General features: G+C 44.2%; 1 protein-coding gene across 2 annotated transcripts; it reads right to left on the reverse strand.

Moving 5' to 3' along the window:
* Nucleotides 1-335: 335 nt before the first annotated feature.
* Nucleotides 336-3,379, reverse strand: ITPRIPL1 (ITPRIP like 1). Of its 2 annotated transcripts, none has more exons than XM_084900773.1 (2): nt 3,108-3,379; nt 336-2,048 (listed from the first exon to the last, which is right to left on the reverse strand). In XM_084900773.1, exon 2 carries the CDS (start codon nt 2,032-2,034, stop codon nt 376-378), a length of 1,659 nt encoding a protein of 552 aa, XP_084756899.1. In that variant the 5' UTR covers nt 2,035-2,048; nt 3,108-3,379; the 3' UTR covers nt 336-375. The 2 variants fall into 2 exon arrangements, with proteins under 2 accessions (XP_084756899.1, XP_084756898.1); XM_084900772.1 differs by having other exon boundaries at nt 336-2,003; nt 3,108-3,341.
* Between the last annotated feature and the right edge of the window lie 18,039 nt (nt 3,380-21,418).

Consider the following 21,418-nt stretch of genomic DNA (forward strand, 5'->3'; position numbering starts at 1 on the left):
AATTAGCTCCTAAAATATGAGGAGTAAGCTGGAATGGAGGTATTCTCTGATTCTTTCACTTCCAGTGTTGATACAAAACACAACTTCCCAAGCCACCTCTGGATCTAACTCTTTAGCAGCAAGATGCCCCCACAACATCCGTTTCCCTGGTCTCTCTGTGGGTCAGGATGCAAGTTAAGTCAGGAGAAGAAAAACTCAGAAGACCCACTGGGACCCCATCTTTGTGACTACTTCACATACTCTTTAAAGTGTCTTTATCATAATGTTGTTATGATAAAGTAAAGGCATATCTACCAATGATGTATGTGAAAAATAAACTCTTTTGCAGCCTGAAGAATCACAAATACCTTCTCCCCTTTATTAAGGGCCTTTACATTAATGTGCCCCGACCAACGGGGCGCACGGCAGAGCTTTCACCCGCGTCAGAAGGTTGTGGAACTCTTCCAGCGCCTGTGTGTGCGCCATGGGGTTTAGCACCAGGTGTTGGAAGAGATTGACAGGCTCGGCATTCCGAAATTTCTTAGGGATCGGGATGGTCAGGGGCAGGAAGTTGTTACCAATGAGGAAATGATGGAGGGACCTTTGCTGGAGGCCACGGCCCAAGAACCAGAGGATGTCCTGGAGCCGCTGGGAGAGCATGCTGTGCTGCCAGTCCGTGAGGGGCAGCCACAGCAACAGGTGCATGAGGGCTGTCTTGAAGTGGTAAGAGGTAAGGATGGGGCAGGATGCTCCCTGGGGTAAGCTCTGAAGATCCTGGAGACTTAAAATGATCTGGAGGCACTTGAGGTGGCAGGTATTCTCTGGAGCAAATCGCCCTACCAGCTTCAGGAACAAGTGCTCACAGGCTGCGAAGGACTCGGGCCAGTCCACACTAGTGAGCTGTTCCTGGTCAGGGGCCCGACTCACCAGGTAGACCAAGGTGTCTTCCCGTTGCACCCCTAGGACCAAGCGGATTGAGAGAAAGCGGCCCGAGCGATAGTCCAGCCTGAGCTTGCAGGATGTGGTGGACGGTGGGAGGCTGAGCTGGAAGTCATACTTGTGGGCCACCAGGGCCCAGGCTTTGCCCACCATGTTCCGGAACCACTGTACGGTCTTGCACACGTCCAGGTGGGAGCCGGTGCAGAGGGTTGCTTTGATGGAGTTGTTGCACTTGCCCATGAGGGCCGAGTGGTCCTTGTGGTGGTGCACCAGGCACAGCACATCGCCCAGAAGCTTCTCCCGTTTGCACACGCATTCCGACTCTACCAGCACACTGCCACAGCGGCGGCCTAGGGATGGATCCCTCATCTCCAGCACAAATGTGGAGCCCTGGGGCGGAACAATGGGCACCAGGATATCAAATTTCTGGGTCTCATGGAGGGTTCCCCACTTCTCAAAGGCAGCCCCGATGCCCAGGCAGTCCTCCAGCTGCGGGCGAGCCTCCTGGGGGCTGACCACCTGGCGGTTGAGTGCCCGACAGGCTTCAATGAGGTCGTCCACAAAGCTCTCCACAAACTCGCAGGTGGAGGGCAGGTCCCGGATGACATTCTGGACATAGCATTTGTAAAAGGACTCCAGGGCCTCCTGCGAAGGGAAGTCGGTAAGCCAGTTGTAGGAGGTGGCAGGCACCACCCGCACTTCCTCTTCTTCCTCATCACTGCTGGAATCAAAGGCCGGCTCGTGCTGCATGTTCTGTCGCAGAAGCTCGAAGATGAGAAAAAGGCAAAAGAGGCCAGCATTCCACAGGTTTCCCAGCATCCAGCTCAGCGGTCCCTCCTGGCCCTCGTCTTGGAACGGCCACCCCATGTCTTTCCTTCCCAGCACTAACTGGTCATTGGATGTGTCTCCTCTCCAGAAGTTCTCCACCTTCTGCTTCTGGTCAGCTACTCGCTTTCTCTCTTCAAACTCCATCTCTAACTGGCGCATCTCCTCACTCATGCGCTTCTCCAGCTGCCGACTTCTGGCTAGTGTGTCCAGGTCCATCCGTTCACTGACCATCAGGGGGCGGTGAACAACATACATCACTGCCAAGAACAGAAGGCTTAGCACAGCCATGGAGGCCTCTGCATCTAGAGAAGTAGGGGTGGGTCAGTGGTAATCCTCAGGATCATCTGCTCCCCAGTGCATATTCCCAGGCCCTGGAGCCCTACATCCTGGAAGCCAACCACCCAGGATAACACAGCACTCACAGAGCTGGGGTTGGGCAGAGTCTGGGTGGTCTGCCCAGGAGGAGGTTTGGGAGAAAGGGGGGCAGCAGGATATGCCACTCAGTCTCTCTACTGCTTTCCTTCCCCATGGCATGGGTGGCATTTAGGCTTCCAGAATGGCATGGGACTGCTTCCCTTCCTGTGTAGGTGGGGGAGAGGGATCTTGGTGGTAGGGTGGCCTTACCCAATTCATCAGTCCACCATGGCAACAGGTGTGCCCTGTGGATCCCAGAGGCTCCCTTCCAGGAGCAGGAAGTACTGGTCCGCCTGGGCAATAAATACCTTTCCTCTTGCCAGGCAGTCAGCCCCAGGCCCCACCTGTAGCATCCCACTTACACTATGACTTCACAATCCTCAATTCTGCCACCCACTGTCATCAAACAACCCAGCCTCTTCTCCCTGGTGCCAGTGGGCCAACTCCCAGTGAGTACCAGGGAGGCACAGTGCTCAGCCACCCCTCCACCCTTGCTGCTGTGCTCTCTGAGGTCTTATGGGGGTGCTGCTGCCTCATTGGGGCCCATAGGCAGGCAAGGCTGCGCCTTTCAGCTCAGGAAACTGAAGAACAGGGTGGCCAAGGCCACCGTCAGCTGACAGTAGTTGGTTCCTCTGCCTCCCCACCCACCACAGAGGCCTGGCGCTTCCTGTATTCACCCACAGTTCACAAGCTGGCTGGGCTTAGCACGATCATGAAGGACCAAGCCCCGAGTGGGCCCTGAGCCAGACCTCTCCTCCCTTTGGAACCTGGCCTTGCTCAGGCTCACCTGAGCCCTGTTAAAACTTACAAGGTACCCTGGGGCTTTGACTCAAAGCAGGGTGCCCCCTCCCCAATTCATAACCTCCCAAAATTCCACGCCCCGAGACCTGAATACTCAAATGCCCATCCTCTGGGGTTTTCCCGGGACCTGGGGCTAGGCTCCTCACCGTCGGTGTCAGCGGGAACACGGTCTCACAGAGACAGCGCGGCCGGACCGCTCCCGCCTACTTCCCGGCAGCGTGGAGGCTCCTGGTTCCTCGCCGGGAGCGCCCGCGGGAGTGGCCCCATTTCCTTCTCCCGGGGAGCGCACCATGTCTGTCCGAGGGTCCGGCAGCCTGTGCGCAGCCGGCCGCTGGGACCCCAAAGCACGGCACACGGTTCTGAGGGCGCCAGCCCCGCCCAACGACTCCCGCCGTCCAGGCCCCGCCCAGCAACTCCGGCCGTCCAGGCCCCGCCCACCCCGCCCGGCGACTCCCGCCGTCCAGGCCCCGCCCACTCCCGCCCCGCCACTCCCGCCGTCCAGGCCCCGCCCACCCCGCCCGGCAACTTCCCCGTCCAGGCCCCGCCCAGCGCCGCTAGGTCCCGCCCCGCCCCGCCTCTCCCACCAACCCCGGCAGCGGAGCATGCCGCGGCGCCCACCTTCTATCAAGGCTCCGGTTGGCAAGTGTTTGCTCAGAGAGCGCACAGCGGCGGCCCCAGACCCATAACTAAGGGGCGCTCACGGCGCAGCTGCTCAGCCTCCTGAACTGGCGCCAGGGGGCACTGCTTCCCTCAGCTCGGTTCCATAGAGAATATACGGATTTAGGTATAAGGGTGATGGTGGAACCAATGCGGGGAACGTCCTTTCCATTGGGGCCTGCCCAGAATGGTACACGTCGGGTGTGTTGTCAGCATCACTCCCAGCCCACCCCCAGACTCAGGCGCTTCTCCCCAGCTCCTCTGGCTCTCATATTGGACCAGTCACACAGCCCCCAAAGACCTGGCTTGAGGCCTTGCTTGCCACTCGCTAGCCATGTGGGAATAATAAATCTTTTTAATCTTTATTGTTGAAAGAATTACATAGTCCCTCCTTTTCCCCCCATAAACCTCTTCCAACCCACTCCCCCTCCCCGCCCTTTGGGAATAAGAATTCTAACCCCCCTGGCCTGGTGGCTCAGTGGTTGAGCGTGGGTGGACCCAGGAACCAAGAGGTCAGCCTTGATGCCAGGTCAGGGTAAATGCCTGGGTCGGGGGCTCCAGGAGACAGTCCATGTTTTTATCTCTATCCCTCTCCCTTCTCCTAAGATCAATAAAAACATTTTTAAAAAAAGAAGAAAAAAAGAAAAGAAAAAGAATTCTAAACCTATGGTAGCTCTGCTTATGAGGTAGGTGTATAAAAGAGAACTTTATAAAATGTGGAGGTGGGACAAGCCTTAGGATTAGCATTAAGAAACACCAGTAGGCCCCATCAATGTGGTTCAGTGGTTGAGGATCAACCTATGAATCAGAAGGTCACAGTTCGATTCCCTGCCAGGGCACATGCCAGGGTTGTGGGCTCCAATCCCAGGAGGGGACACACAGGAGGCAGCCAATCAATGATCCTCTCTCATAATTGATGTTTCTATCTCTCTCTCCCTTTCCCTTCCTCTCTGAAATCAATAAAAATGTAAAAACAACAAAAAGAAACACCAGCAGAATGGATTTCCCTGAAAAGGATCTTCAGATATCAGGAAGAGCCCCAGCCTTCTGTCCTGTGGCAACCACACAAGGAGAAAAGGAAGGGATGATCTCTTGACAGTAACTAAAGTTCTTTGGCTGAAAGAACAAGTTTCAGGCCTCCTTCTCCAGTGGTAGTGAAGAAGGGCCCCCCAACAACTTTGTACTTCCAAAAGCATCAGTTTCATCATAGCGGGAAAGACTGTCTTCTGGATGACCAAGACTAAAGTTCCAAAATCCCTCTTTAGAAATTTGCAATGCAAAGTAACGGACCGCAGGCTGCTACTAAGCATTCAAGTGATGATCATGAAATTCTCCATCGTTTAAAAATGTATGACATGACAATGTTGGAATGAAAAAAAAAAAAACATTTCAGTGTGCAAACCAATGGTTTTTAAAGCTAAGTGATCAAATACAGGATTGTTTTAGAAGTATTTGGGGGTTAGAAGACATTTGCTAGTTTATAATCTGCACAGAAATTAAGTTAGTTGTTAAACAGAATTAGAGACCCCAAGCTAGAGAACTATTAAACATTTCAATCACAAAAAAACTCAAAGAGTGGACATTTGTTAGTCTGTATTTTTGGTGCTTTTTCTTCTTTGGCATGATGTGAAATGACTGTTGGTTTAGTCAATGGAACTAGTAGGAAGTCAAGTCATTGGGCCACCTTGTCAGTCATGTTAATTGGTGATTGTACACAAATGACATATGAGTAAACTGTAGCGGTGCTTAGACTCCACTGTGGTGGAACTTACCTTCACCAAGCAATGAAATATGGTAGTTTTCCACTCAAATAAAATGTGTGTGTGTGTGTTTTTTTAATCATTTTTAAAAGTATATTATAAAGGATATAGGAAGTAAATACTTACATAATCTACTCAATTCTGCCTGGGCCCACAAAACTTAAAATTTGCTTAAGACTATTATATTGGCATTTTGGTGAGAACAGTTGTTCAAAGACTTGAGAATATTGGGAGAAACATCAACAATTTTTTAAAGGCCAGTGATTTTGAGTGGCTTTCCTTGGTTCTTGATGAATTGGCAGAAGTTACTGATACAGCTCAGTTATTGCTGTTTATTCCAGAAGCCAGTGCAGACTTTGTAGTTACTGAAGAATTAGACTTATGACTAATTTGCATGAAACAACCTCAGGCAAGAATATTTCAAAGGAGTTGAGAAATCATTAATTCAGTACAACCCTAAATGGAACCTGCAACAAAGCTGCACAAGTGTTGCAACCAATGGTGGTAAAAATATATGCGAAGAAGAAAAAAGTTGAGGTGGACAAATTTACAAAGCCTGTAAGGTGATTAAAACCTATGCTCATTGTATTAATCATCAACAGATACTTTGTGGAAAATATTTGAATCCATATGTATTAGTGAACAAAAGTCGACAGTGACCTTTATTCACTCTCATGGACTTAAAGCTCATCACAGGCTCAATTGGTTGGAGCATTGTCCTCACATTAAAAAGTGGCAAGTTTGATTCCGGGTCAGGGAACATGTCCAGGTTGAGAGTTTGATCCAGATGAATATATGTAGGAGGCAACTGATCTGTGTTTCTCTCTACCTTCCTCTCTCTAGAATCAATAAAAAATTCTCTAAATCATTAGTTTGGTGAGTTTGGTTCAGAAATAGAAGCTCAATGTCCTGAGTTGCCCTTCCACACATCAGTTTGGTGGCTTGGAGGTAGTAAAGTCTTAGTGCAATTTTTTTTTTTTTTTTTTTTTTTTTATCTTGGAGCTGAGATGAAATTTTTTCTAAATGAGCCCAGCCGGTGTGTCTAAATGGGTCCCATTTAGGCACATGCCCAGGTTTTGAGCTCAATCCCCAGTAGGGGGCGTAAAGGAGGCAAACAATAATGTTTCTCTCTTATTAATGTTTCTATTTCTAGACATCTCCCTTTTTCTCTCTAAAAATTAATAAAAAACATTCTTAAAAATTTTTTTCTAAATGAGAACTGCCTTAAACTACGATGATCGAACACTGAATGACTTTAGAAATTAATTTTTCTTGCAAACTTAATACTGTTTTTTAATGAATTCAAGCTAAAATCACAGGGCAAAATGGCATTTATGTGTGAAATTTATACTGTGATGATATCATATCAACAACTAACTTTAAATCACAAGTAATATCAAGCTGTTTAATACACTTCATTTGCCTATATTTTTGGAAGTATGCTCAAAGTTGTTTGGAAGTAGAAAGTTGCTGCAGTGTTCTCAGTCATCCAGAGGAACTTTGTGGAGGGTTATTGGCAGAAGAGCTGTCCCCTGTGCCCAGAACGCACCAAATCCGAATAGATCTGTACTGCTCATATACTTCTCAGAAACAGTGAACAGTTTCTTTCTTCTCAGCCTTAGCACTTGCACTGTGGGTAGGACAATGATAGATGCTTATGATTAAATACATACTTGTATTTAAAAGTATGTATTTTTATATGTATGTATTTAATCATACTTTTAAATACATACTTGTATTTAAAAGTATGCATTCATATACCTTATATGAAAGATATAAGCATAAATATTTGTGCATAAATATTTATTTGAGCATTTTTATAACTATGAAAGGTATATTTGGACCAAGATAATGAGAGGTATGAGGACAGGGTCAAAATTCTTGACAGGGATCACAGTACTAAACACACATTCCCACCATTTTTTTTCTCCTCTCTTGCTCTCAGTTTGCTAACATTCTTCTCTCTCCTTAATGTTCTGTTCTTCATCATTTTGGATTTATTTTACATAATCTAGTCTATTTACTTTTTCTCCTTATGTGTCTATGGCATTTTCTTCCAAAGGTTTTTAGAATTCTTATATAGATTCCTAGCCAGTTCCATATTCCTTAAATATTTAAGCCTTTGAATAAAGTAAACATTCAAAAATGCATACACATACTTATCAAATACATACATGGTCATAAAATTGGCTAGGGCTAGTCATTGCCCCTCTAATTCTATCGCCTCACAAATTACATTTTACAAAGCAACTGGTGCATACCCTTCAAAATAACAGTGTCAAAAGAAGACAAAAAAAAAAAAGTAGGGAGAAATAGCTCCAGATGTAAGGAGACTAAAAACAAAGTACAAGCATTGGCCTGGTAACTCAGTTGGTTGGAATATCATTCTGATACACCATGATTGCAGGTTCCATCCTCGGTCATGGAACATATATGAAGCAACTAATTCCTGGTTGGATTCCTATTCGGGGCACATGGCTAGGTTGTAAGCTCGATCCTCTGTGTGGGGCTTGCAAGAGGCAGCCAATCAATGATTCTCATCATTGATGTTTCTATCTCTTTCTCCCTTTCCCTTTCTCTCTGAAATCAATAAAAAAAATTTTTTTAAAGCAACTAATTACATAAATTGATGGGGAAAAAGAGACATTTTGGGAGGCTACCAATCTCAGTGCAGTCACTGCCCCTTTATTATTTTTTAAAGTTTATTTTATTGATTTTTTACAGAGAGGAAGGAAGAGGGATAGAGAGTTAGAAACATCAATCAGCTGCCTCCTGCACACTCACTACTGGGGATATGCCTGCAACCAAGGTCCATGCTCTTGACTGGGATCAAACCTGGACCCTTCAGTCCACAGGCTAACGCTCTATCCACTGAGCCAAATCAGCTAGGGCTAGTCACTGCCCCTTTAATTGTCTGGTCACACAAGACCTGTTTACTCCCATTTCAGAGAGGCCATAAATCATTCCTAGACAAAGTTATCAGTGCTGGCGCCAGGCCAGGTCTTTGGCTGAGGTATCAAAGCCCCAGTACACGGGGATCTTTAAGAACTTGCAAAAGGGACCAGAAAACCCCATATTTGGGTGACAAAGGTCTGGGAAAGATATAAAAAGGGACAGCTTCCTCCATGTTGTTGCTCAGAATTTGAGAGAGATATTCTGCTCTGAGCCCGCCAGCATAACAAATCTGTGTAACTCCATTTCTCTAAGTATTGCTTGTTTTTCCTCCCGTCTTCTGTAACATCTGGTTCCCTGACCAGGAAGCCCAACTGCGCTGGTCTTAATGGCCTCCAGGGAGTGGGCTGGGTTTGGGGCCCAGGGGTGTCAGATAGGCCTCTGTGAGGTGCTACTCTGCTGATTTAGCAGAATTGAACCGGGGGACTCTGGACACTCCCAGACCTCCGCCTAGGACCGGCCAGCATCTGGAGAAAGTGGACACTTCTGGACCTGTCTTCAGAAACGGTAAGGTAGGGGCTCCAGGCAGCCAGGCCCACTCTGAGAGAGTGGAAGGGGAGCTTGATTACTTCCCGGTAAGTCATATGACTTACTCCGGTAAATCAGTAAGGACCTGGGTGGACTGTTTAAACTCTGAGTGAGAGTCTACTAATGTGCAGTCCAAGTTCAGGCATGCCTTTAGGGGCAGAAAAAGAAGTAGCTGAACACTACTTAGGCAAAACAGTTGCCTCAGGGACTTTCTGTGGGTGAAAGTCAAAACTCAGACTGTCTGGTGTATGGCTGTAAGTGTGAGAGCCTGTGTGAAACAAAAGCTACTGTGTGCCGTCTGCATGTACACGTGAGAGTATTTATTATCTCTTTCTGTTGTTTAACTTGTTTAAAGATAGGGCAAACCCGGAGAGAATCCAAGATGGCTGCACAGGTAAACACCTAGCCGCAGCTGCACACAACAATTTCAATAAAACACAACTAAAATATAAAATGGACATTACCCAGAACTAAAGGAAAGTCGACTGACTGGAAATTCTACAATGAGAAGCAAGGAGAAAACCAGAAGGAAGAGCGGAGGAGCTGTAAAAGCCTAAGATACGGAGACACGCGGCGCGCGGAGAGGAAGGGCAAGGTGGCTGAGTGCCTGACTGGCGTTCCCTAGTGGGAAGGAGATAAAGGCTCCGACTGTGCTGGGCCCCAGTTCCGACTGCTCTGAACCCCAGTTCTAGGCCAGACCCCAGGGACCCAGGCTCAAACAGAGGGAGCTGGGCTGTAAGGTGGAACCCCTGGGGAGCAGCGAAAGGAGGTCCCAGAGGTGTGCACATTGCGCACAGAGAAGGGACGGTTGGCTGTGCCGCGGGATTGCCCTGGTGGGAAGGAGACAAAAGCTCCGGACTGCTCTGAGCACCACCTCCAACTCCACTTCCAACTGAACTGAACCCCAGTTCCGGGCCCATTGGGGGAGAGCCTAGACTGTTTGGTAGCAGGCGAAAATTGAGGGCACCTTTCTCCCAGAGGCACTTGCAGCGATTACTGAAGGGCCCTAAGGAATATTGAGACTCAGGAACCGCATAGGGCGGGGCTGATGGAAGCCAAGGCTGTAGGCTCCACCCTGAAACCCCCTCACCCCCCCCCCCGCCCTCTCCCCCCCCCCCCCATAAGGGAAGCTGCGAAAATGCCGAGACATCGAAATAGCTCACAAACGAAAGAAATGGAGGACAAAAAGCAACTGGATATAGAGTTCAAATCTACGCTTATAAGTTTTTTCAAGAATTTCCTAGAAAAGGTCGATAAGACCTATGAGGATATGAAAAGGGATCATCTAGAATTAATAAGAAATCAATAAGAAATGATAAGGGATCAACAAGAAATAAAGAATACATTGTCTGAAATAAAAAATATTATACAAAGTCCTAAAAACAGAATGGAAGATCGCAAGAATCAAGTCAAAGATTTGGGACATAAAGAGCCAGAAGACACTCCTCCACAGAAGCAAGAAGACAAGAGAATCCAGAAAATTGAAGATAATGTAAGAAACCTCTGGGACAACTTCAAGCGAACCAACATCAGAATTATGGGGGTCCCAGAAGAAGAGAGAGAGCAAGATATCGAAAACATACTGAAAGAAATAGTGACAGAAAACTTCCCCCACCTGGTGAAAGAATTAGACTTACAAGTCCAGGAAGCTCACAGAACTCCAAACAAAAGGAATCCAAAGAGGACCACACCAGACACATCATAATTAAAATTCCAAGAGCAAAAGACAAAGAGAGAATATTAAAAGCAGCAAGAGAAAAGCAGGTAGTTACCTATAAAGGAGCACCTATACGACTGTCAGCTGATTTCTCAACAGAAACCATGCAGGCCAGACAGGAATGGCAAGAAATATTCAAGGTGATGAATAGCAAGAACCTACAGCCAAAAATAATCTACCCAGCAAAGCTATCACTCAGAATCGAAGGCCAGATAAAGAGCTTCACTAATAAAAAAAAGCTAAAGGAGTTCATCACTACCAAACCAGAATTATATGAATTGCTGAAGGGGGTTCTTTCAGAAGAGAAAGTAAATAAAGATAAAAATTATGAACAACAAATATGTAACTATCAACAAGTGAATCTAAAAACCAAGGAAATTTTAAAAAAAATCTGATGAACAATATTAACTGTTGAATATAATAGAATCAGAGGTATGGAAGGGGAGTGAACTGACGATTCTTGGGGAAAAGGGGAGAAGGGGATGTGGGAAGAGACTGAACATAAACTGTGCACCTATGGATGAGGACAATGGGGGGTGGGGAAAGGGTAGAGGGTGGGGTGGGAACCTGGTGGAGGGGAGCAAGGGGCGGGGGGAAGAGGAACATTTGTAATAATATGAACAATAAAGATTTGTGTCCATTGGTAGTATTTATATGCATGCATACAAGTCCTTCGGTTGATCTATTATCTCCCCCAGATCTCCCTACCCTCCCCACTGTAATTCGACAGTCTGCTTGTTGTTTTACTGTCTCTATATCTATCTTTTGTTTCATCAGTCTATAATGTTCTTTATTATCCATAAATGAGTGAGGTCATGTGGTGTTTCTCTTTCATTGACTGGCTTATTTCACTCAGCATGATGTTCTCCAATTCCATCCAGGTTGCTGCAAATGATGAGAATTCCTTCTTTTTTATGGCAGCATAGTATTCCATTGTGTAGATGTACTATAGTTTTTGGATCCAATCATCTGCTGACGGGCACCTAGGCTGTTTCCAAATCCTAGCTATTGTAGATTGTGCTGCTATGAACATAGGGGTGCATATATCCTTTCTGATTGGTGTTTCTAGTTTCTTGGGATATATTCCTAGGAGTGGGATTACTGGGTCAAATGGAAGTTCCATTTTCAGTTTTTTGAGGAAACTCCACACTGTTCTCCACAGTGGTTGCACCAGTCTGCATTCCCACCAGCAGTGCAGGAGGGTTCCTTTTTCTCCGCAACCTCGCCAACACTTGTCGTTTGTTGATTTGTTGATGTTCTGACAGGTGTGAGCTGGTACAGCATTGTTGTTTTGATTTGCATCAGAAGAAGAGAAATATTAAAAGGAATTTAATTAAAGAATACAGGCCAGTAAGCCAGGAAAAGTAAATAATTTGCATTTTGCCTCTCTAAACAAAGTGTAAATAACTTATACCAAATTACTGAGGAAGACTAATAGGAGAAACCCAATCAGTGCCATTTGCTATCCACACCCAAGCTGCCTGTAGCCACCGGGAGAAGCGGAAGCTGCCGTAAGAGGCCGGGGATGCCAGTGACCTGACCCTCCGTGAGTTATAACTGTTTTACAACACGCACTGAAGGACTTAAGCATTTGGTTTGCTGGTTAAAGGGAGACAATCAGTGAGCCCTGGGATCTGTGAAAGCAGCCAGCAATGGAGCTAGTGAAAGCTCCCTGTTTGCAAATGTGCTCAAAGGTTCACAGCTGCCAGGGTCTGCTGCTGCTGCTGGGCGAGGAGGGCAGATGTCCCCTCCAGCTGTACTGTCTACTTGTCATGTAATTCCTCTGGGAGAGGCCTGGTTGCTGCTCTGCCACAAAGGCGACAGATGAGAAGAGGGGGGGAGGGGCTGATGCCCAGGTTGCAGCCTCCAGAGTCCTTTGCAATATGCAAAGTTGTTTCTAGCTGCGGGCCTGGCTGTTTTAGGCTGGAGGCTTAAAGCCAAAGAGACAAGGATGGCAGGCCCTGGAACTGGCACACAGGGTTAACAGAAGAGGTGGAGGGAAGACACTGTCCCTGGACCCGAGAGCCTTCAGGGTTTTTAGACTCTCCTGGAGAGGAGTCTGACTGAGGCACAGGCTGACACCCGGTTGGGAGCACCGGAGACTGCAGGAGGAACTTGCTAATGCGGACTGCCGCTTCTGGGCAGATGTCCAAGCCCGGCGGTATAGAGGTTAAGCTGCCTGTGTACAGCAAAGCAACTTTCTCCCGTGCCAGAATACATTCTAAGGAGATTGAACAGACTGTTTGTGGATAGAGTGAAGCATAGTCCCCTGCACACAGCCCTACAGATGTCCAGGTGACTGGTGAGGAGGAGCCAATGGCACTTCGCAGATAACCGTGACTTACAGAAAACTGCACGATGAACTTGATTGGTGCCTTCTCTATAAACATGACTCCAGAGAGTCAGGACAGTTTACTTTTGCATAAAAGGGTCAACAGTGAACTTTAGTCACCCTCCCTCAGAGGTGTTTTTCATAGCTTTACCATGAAAACATTGTGTCATGTTTAATGCAAAGGATGTGGCTGCCTGTGGTGGCCACGGTGCCAATATTATGTTTCTTTGTGTTAAAATATTGCCTTAACCTTTAATTCTCTTGCAGGTTTAAATGCAGCTGCCACCAATTACTATGGACCTATGTTGGTCTACAGTAGGGGTGTCGAACTCAATCAGAGAAGGGGCCAAAATCTAAAATCCAGCCTAAATCGCGGGCCGAATGGTTTACTGAACAGTCATAAACTGACAATGTCATAAACTGACAGCGGAGTGCAGTGATGACAGCGCGGTGCGGGCCACAATGCAAGGCCTGGCGGGCTGGATTTGGCCCGCGGGCCTTGTGTTTGACACATGTGGTCTACAGGCTTTAGTAGTCTTTGAGAGTAACTCGCAAATGTCCAGTTTCCCACACTAAGCGTCATTGTTACAGCCATATGTTAGCTGTCCTGGAAGGGGTTTATATAGGGTTAAATCCCCAAAGAAATAAAGGGTACCTAGCTTCCAAAAGGGCAGGTGCCCAAATGGGCAAGGAAAAATACCCATCAGGTTTTGATCTCAGTTATAAAAGAAAACTAGGAGCTGATGCTCTCCTATTGAGACAGTTGGCAGTGTATTGCCTTGCAGGCCCGTGTGACCATGCCCATGTCAGGGGTAGCACTAACCTTAACTTTAGGAAAGTGGGGAAGGCCTGTTTAGAACAGAGGGAAGCGGTGAGTACCAGGCCTCAGAAGAGATCCGGTGACATATAAGACCCTGTAAAGGGATAAAACTCATGCAGAGGAGCAACTCCCTGAGTCCGTTCTGAGAGGGCATGTCACTCCCCAGAGACTATAAGTAGTTTAAGGATGAGTCAAGTAGGGGGAACCCAACTACAGGGACAGCTATTTGAATATAGATGCATTTTAAATTTCTTCTTGTCATTTAAAGACAGTTATTCTTTTATTACAATACATTTAGAAAAATATTACTCTAAAAGAGTCCATAGAAAGAACTGGCAATGAAAATCAGAAAATCTTTTTTAAAAAAAATATATTTTATTGATTTTGTACAGAGAGGAAGGGAGAGAGATAGTTAGAAACATCGATGATGAGAGAGAGTTATCAATCAGCTGCCTCTTGCACACACCCTATTGGGGATATGCCCGCAACCAAGGTACATGCCCTTGACCGGAATCGAACCCGGGACCCTTCTGTCCCCAAGCCGACCCTCTATCCATTGAGCCAAACCGGTCTCGGCGAAAATCAGAAAATCTTAAAGCAGGTCAGCACATTTTTCTCCTTATATAATTCTTCTGAAATTTGGCAATATATTTTTTTGCATAAATTTAATAAGATTGGTTTCTAATAGTGGTTTTATTGACTGAAAACTTTGACTGGAGTATCATGTTTTAAAGAGCCCTGTCTGAACTCTGAAGACTTGAAGCCAATGTGTGTGACGGAGAAAGCCTGGTATCTTGCTTGGTAGCCCTGAAAATAGAAATAGATGGCGCTGGAGCGTCAGGCCCATACCCACCATCACTGGCAGTTGGTCAGAGTAGAAGGGACAATAGGGTGTCTGGGCGTCCCTGCGGAACCCATGCACTCTAGGCTGAGAGGAGTAGAAAGGCTGCTGAGCTGGGCCTTAAACCTAGGGCGTGGGCCTGGGTGGAGTTGCTACAGGTGAGGAATTCACCTAGCTCTGCAGATTCTGCAGGCAGGCCTGACAGCAGCTGGATGGCTTGGCTTCCCGGCCCAATGGGGCAAATTAAGATTCACTCATGAAATTCTGGCAAAGGTGATCAGTTACCATTCTTATTATGTTTATGCAAACAATCAGGTCAAATTGAATACAGTAGATAAATTAGTCTTAATTTGGCTCTTTAATAAACATAAGCGTAATTTCAAGGAGAAAAATTATATCTCAATAGAAGTTATTAGAACTGAAATATTTTCCTTCCCACCGGACCATTTATTGTAATTCTTAACTGTTCTAATTGCTCAATAATACTAAATTTTATAAGTTTGTCTCCACCAGATCACAAGCCCACCTCCTTCTGAACCCAGGCCTCATCGTCCCTCTGACAGACAGCAAGAATCTCCTGGCTCTGAAAAATACACACACAAAAAAAACCAACTCCGTCCCTCTTCAGCATGGAAGTATTCAGAGGAGCCCACCGAATCCACTTTCCTTAAAAGAATTCAGAGCCAGGATCCTTAAGGGGATATATTAAGCAGTGAGACAGACATGAGCACAGCAAGGACGATGGGCCAATAAACAAAGAAATAGATGGAACTCTGAAACGTGCTTCTCACCACTCCAACTGCTTTGAAGCCAGAAATAAAGAAACCTGTACAGACTCCCTCTCCCTTCCTCTAAGAAAGCCAACGGTTTAGAACAGCTAATAGAATCAGTAAGCCCTAGATGTTGCTCAGACCAGATTTCTGGACTACCATCACAATCTCTTAGGTAATAAAAATTTTAAAAAGATACTTCAGAAGCTAAACACCCTACTCCCTAGTTTTAAGTCTTCTATTGAATCCCCAAGGCTGAAAATCAGATTGAGGATCAAAGGGGGGAAATAAAGGAGAAAAAGAGACATTTTGGGGGACTAGCAATCTGAATCTAGTCACTGCCCCTTTCATTGTCTGATCCTGCAAGAACTGTTTACTCCGATTTTAGAGGCCATAAACCACTCCCAGATGAAGTTATCTGGCGCCAGGCCAGGCCTTCAGTTGAGGTTTCAAAGCCCCAGCACATGGGGTTCTTTAAGAACTTGCAAAGGGGATGGGGAAAGCCCTATATTTGGGAGACAAAGGACTGGGAAACATATAAAAAGGGACAACTTCCTTCGTGTTGTTGCTCAGAATTTTTTAAAAATATATATTTTATTGATTTTTTACAGAGAGAAAAAGAGAGGGGAAGAGAGTTAGAAACATCGATGAGAGAGAAACATCAATCAGCTGCCTCCTGTACACCCCCCACTGGGGATGTGCCCACAACCAAGGTACATACCCTTGACCGGAATCAAACTTGGGACCTTTCAGTCCGCAGACCGACCCTCTATCCACTGAGCCAAACCGGTTTCGGCTGTTGCTCAGAATTTGAGAGAGATATTCTGCTCTGAGCCCACTGGTATAATAAATCTGTGTGACTCCATTTCTCTAAGTGTTGCTTGGTTTTCCTCTAGTCTTCTGTAACAAAATAAATGGAACAACAAATTGATGTTTCTCTCTCTCTGAAATAAAAAGGTAAAGACATAAGACAATTTAAAAATTCTATAAAAGACATTGAGATAACTTAAAATTAGAATGTGGAAATAGTATTACTGTTAGGTAAGAAAATGTCCTTATTCTTTAAAAATTCACATGGGAGTATTAAGGAATAAAGAGGCATGATATATAACAACTTTAAACTACTTTAGAAAAAAAAAACACAGAAGTGGAGAATGGTAAAAACATGTGGCAAAATGTCTATAATTGGTGAATGTGGATAAATAGTACATATAAGTTTGAAATTACTTCAAAATAAAATTTTTAAAAAGAATAAAGGAATTTTATCTTTATTAACATGGTAATAATTTCACTCCATTAATTTTAAAATACAGAGCAAATATGTTACACTTTTGACAAAGTCTATGGTGATTTCAAGAGGAGTAAACATTCAGAAACCCACGCAGAAGTAGTCACTTCCTGCCTTTCATCTGCCTACATTGAGATCTGTCAACTTTCAGACATGGTTCCCATGTGACAGCGGGTGCTTTCATGTTCTTTGCTGAAGTGGCCAATCACATGAATACAGATAAAGGAAGAAAAAAAAATTAGCACAGCCCCGTCACTCAAAGATAACTACTGCTGGCATTTTGGAGTTTACTTAGGTCAGAAAGATGCGGAAGAGTGTGTAATAGTGGGCTGTGCAGACCAGCCCCACTCTCTTCTCTTGTGAGGCCTTGGGCAGGCTATTTGGTCTCTTTCTGTCCCATTTCTCCATCTGCAAAATGGAAGAAAGATACTACCATGCCGAAAAGGTTGACATGAAGAATGAGAAGGTTAATATTTGTAAAGCAACTAGAACAATGCCTGGCAATATGCCCATTACACTTCTTTCTCTTCTTATTTTTAAAAAAAATGAAATATTGTAATAGGAAAAACTAATCTATGCTAGAAAAACATCAGAACAGTGATTATACTTGGGTACAGAGATTAAGAAGGGCCTGAAGGGAAACTTCTGGGGTAACGTTCTGTGGCAGTAGGCGTTGAGTTACACAGGTAGATGAGTTCATCAAACCTCTGAGAATTTTACACTCAAGGTTTGTGTGTTCATTTTATGTAAATTTTATTTCAAAAGGACAAATGGTTGATCCAGTCAAGACAAATGTTATGCCCAAGGTCACACACTCTCAGCTGACTTGGAAAAGTGGAAGGTGTGAAAGGGAGCACTGGAGGCCAAACGGGAAGAAGGAAGAAATGTTTTTTCTTTATTTTTTCCTTTTCATATTCTGTCTTGCTTCAGTAGCTACAATATTCATTTCTACTTTAGTAATTTTTTAAAAACTGAATAAAACAAAAACATGTTAAATAGGGAGGGAGGACAAACAGAACTGTAAACAAATATTCTTTTTTGTCCTATTAATAACTTTTATTTATTTAATAATTCTTTATTGTTGAAAGTATTACATATTGTCCCATTTCCCTTTTCCCCATTTACCCTCTACAGTCTGCCCCCCTGCTGCTCACCCCCCCCCCCCAGCCCACACCACCCTATTGTCTGTGTCTATGGGTTATGCATACATGCATACAAGGTCTTTGGTTGATTACCTCCCACCCACTCACCTTCCCCGGCCCTCCCTCCCAGATTCCACACACTCTGTTCTATGCTTCCATGTCTCTGGATCTACTCCATTCCACACACTCTGTTCTATGCTTCCATGTCTCTGGATCTACTCCATTCAATTTATTTTGTTACTTAGATTCCACTTATGAGTGTGATCATGTGATACTTGCCTCTCTCTGACTGACTTATTTCACTTAGCATAATACTCTTCAGGTTCCTCCTTGCTGTTTCAAAGGGTAAGAGATTCTTCTTTTTTATTGCTGCATAGTATTCCATGGTAGAAATGTATGACAACTTTTTATCCACTCATCTACTGATGGGCACTTGGGCTGTTTCCAGATCTTAGCTATTATAAATTGTACTGTTATAAACATAGGGGTGCATATATTCTTTCTGATTGTACTGTTATAAACATAGGGGTGCATATATATTCTTTCTGTTTGGTGTTTTGGGTTTCTTAGGCTATATTCCTAGACATGCCAATACTAGGTCAAATGGCAGTTCCATATTCAAATTTTTTTTTTTTTTTAGGAAATGCCATACTATTTTCCATAATGTCTGCAAGTCTGCAGTCCCACCAGCAGTATACTAGTGTTTCCTTTTCTTCACATCCTCGCCAGCACTAGTCATTTGTTGATTTGTTGATGGTAGCCATTCTGACAGGTGTGAGGTGATACCTCATTTCATTTTAATTTGCATCTCTCTGATGATCAGTGAGTTTGGGCATTTTTTCATATGTGCCTTGGCCATCTGTTTGTCCACTTTGGAGAAGTGTGTATTTAGGTTATTTGCCCATTTTTAAGTTAGATTGTCTTCCTTTTAAGTTGTATGAGTTCTTTATGTATTTTGAAAATTCACAATCTTTTCAGATGTGTCATTGCTAAACATGTTCTCCCATACAGTGGGCTCTCTTTTCATTTTGTTGATGGTTTCTTTGCTGTGCAAAGGCTTTTTAATTTTGTTGAAGTCCCATTTGTTTATTTTCTCCTTAGTTTCCTTTGCCTTAGAGCAGTGGTTGGCAAACTCATTAGTCAACAGAGACAAATATCAACAGTACAATGATTGAAATTTCTTTTGAGAGCCAAAAATTTTTAAACTAACTATAAAGGTAAGTATATTGTTATTAACTTAACTAGGGTACTCAATTCTTAAATTGGAGTGCCATTTTCAAGGGGCCAAAGAGCCGCATGTGGCTTGTGAACCTCAGTTTGCTGACCACTGCCCTAGGGGCTCAGTAAACATATTGCTACCAGAAGATGTCAGATTTTACTGTCTATGGTTTCTGCTAAGATTGTTATGGTTTCACGACTTACACTTAAGTCTTTTATCCATTTTGAGTTTATTCTTGTGTATGGTGTAAGTTGGTGGTCTAGTTTCATTTTTTTTGTGTGCATATATCTAATTTTTCCAACAGCACTTATTGAAGAGACTGTCTTAACTCCACTGTATGTTTTGCCTCCCTGTTCAAATATTAATTGAGCATACTGTCTTGAGTCACTTTCTGGGCTCTCTGTTCTGTTTCATTGATCTATATGCCTGTACTTGTACCAGTACCAGGCTGTTTTGATTACAGTGGCTTTGTAGTATACCTTGATATCTGCATTCTGATCCCTCCAACTTTGTTCTTCTTTCCCAAGATTGCTGTGGCTATTTGGGGTCTTTTTTTTTTTTAATATATATTTTATTGATTTTTCACAGAGAGGAAGAGAGAGGGATAGAGAGTTAGAAACATTGATGAGAGAGAATCATCGATCAGCTGACTCTTGCACACCCCCCATTGGGGATGTGCCCGCAACCAAGGTACATGCCCTTGACCGGAATCGAACCCGGGACCCTTCAGTCCGCAGGCCGACGCTCTATCCACTGAGCCAAACCGGTTTCGGCTCGGGGTCTTTTTTGGTTCCATATAAATTTTTGGAGTATTTGTACTAGATCTGTGAAATATGCCATTGGCATTTTATTTATTTTTAAAATATATATTTTATTGATTTTTTTACAGAGAGGAAGAGAGAGGGATAGAGTTAGAAACATTGATCAGCTGCCTCTTGCACACCCCCTACTGGGGATGTGCCCGCAGCCAAGGTACATGCCCTTGACTGGAATCAAACCCGGGACCTTTCAGTTCGCAGGCCGATGCTCTATCCACTGAGCAACACCGGTTTTGGCACCATTGGCATTTTAATAGGGATTGTATTGAATCTGTAGATTGCCTTGTATAGTATGGACATTTTAATGATGTTAATTCTACCAGTCCATGAGCACGGTATATTTTTCCACTTATTTATATCTTCCTCTATTTCTTTTTTCAATGTCCTGTAGTTTTCCTAGTATAAGTCTTTTACCTCCTTGGTTAAGTTTATCCCTAAGTATCTTAATATTTTGGTTGCAATGGTAAATGGAAGTTTGTTTAGTTTCTCTTTCTCAGAATTTATTGTTGGTGTATAAAAATGCCATCAATCCCCCCCCCTTTTTTTTTAGGCAGTCTAATTTTTGAATATATTTTATTGATTTTATACAGAGAGGAAGGGAGAGAGATAGAGAGTTAGAAACATCGATGAGAGAGAGTCATCGATCAGCTGCCTCTTGCACACCCCCTACTGGGGATATCCCCGCAACCAAGGTACATGCCCTTGACCAGAATCGAACCCGGGACCTTTCAGTCCCCAAGCCAACGCTCTATCCATTGAGCCATACCGGTCCCGAAGGCAGTCTAATTTTTGGAGGCCTTGCTTTGGCAAGGCTGAAAAAAATAAATAAAATAAAATGCCATTGATCTCTGGGTGTTGATTTTGTATCCTGCTACATTGCCAAATTCATAAGTTAAATTTAGTAGGATTTTGGTGGAATCTTAAGAGTTTTCTGTGTACAATATCATGTCATCAGCAAATAATGAGAGTTTTACTTTCTTCTTTCCAAATTAAATGCCTTTTATTTCTTGTTTGATTGCTGTGGCTAGGACTTCCAGTACTATGTTGAGTAAGAGTGGTGAAAGTGGACATCCCTGTCTTGTTCCTGTCCTTGTGGAAAATGGTTTTAGTTTTTGCCCATTGAATATGATGTTGACTGTAAGTTTATCATATATGGGCTTTATTATGTTGAGATATGACCTTTGCTGAGAGTTTTTATCCAAAATGAGTGTTGGATTTTGTTGAATGCTTTTTCTGTGTCTATTGATATGATCATGTGATTTTTATCTTTCAATTCGTTTATGCGGTGTATCATGTTTATTGATTTGCAAATATTGTACCAGCCTTACATTGCTGGAATAAATCCCATTTGGACATGGTATATGATCTTTTTAATATATTGCTGGATCTGACTTGCTAATACTTTGTTGAGGATTTTAGCATCTAAGTTCATCAGGGGTATTGCCTATAATTCTCTTTCTTTTTTTCTTTTTTTAAAATATATTTTATTGATTTTTACAGAGAGGAAGGGAGAGAGATAGAGAGCTAGAAACGTCGATGAGAGAGAAACATCAACCAGCTGCCTCCTGCATACCCCCCACTGGGGATGTGCCCGCAACCAACGCACATGCCCC

Source organism: Pipistrellus hanaki, assembly GCF_964339955.1.
Source record: "Pipistrellus hanaki genome assembly, chromosome: 12".
NCBI lineage: Eukaryota > Metazoa > Chordata > Mammalia > Chiroptera > Vespertilionidae > Pipistrellus > Pipistrellus hanaki.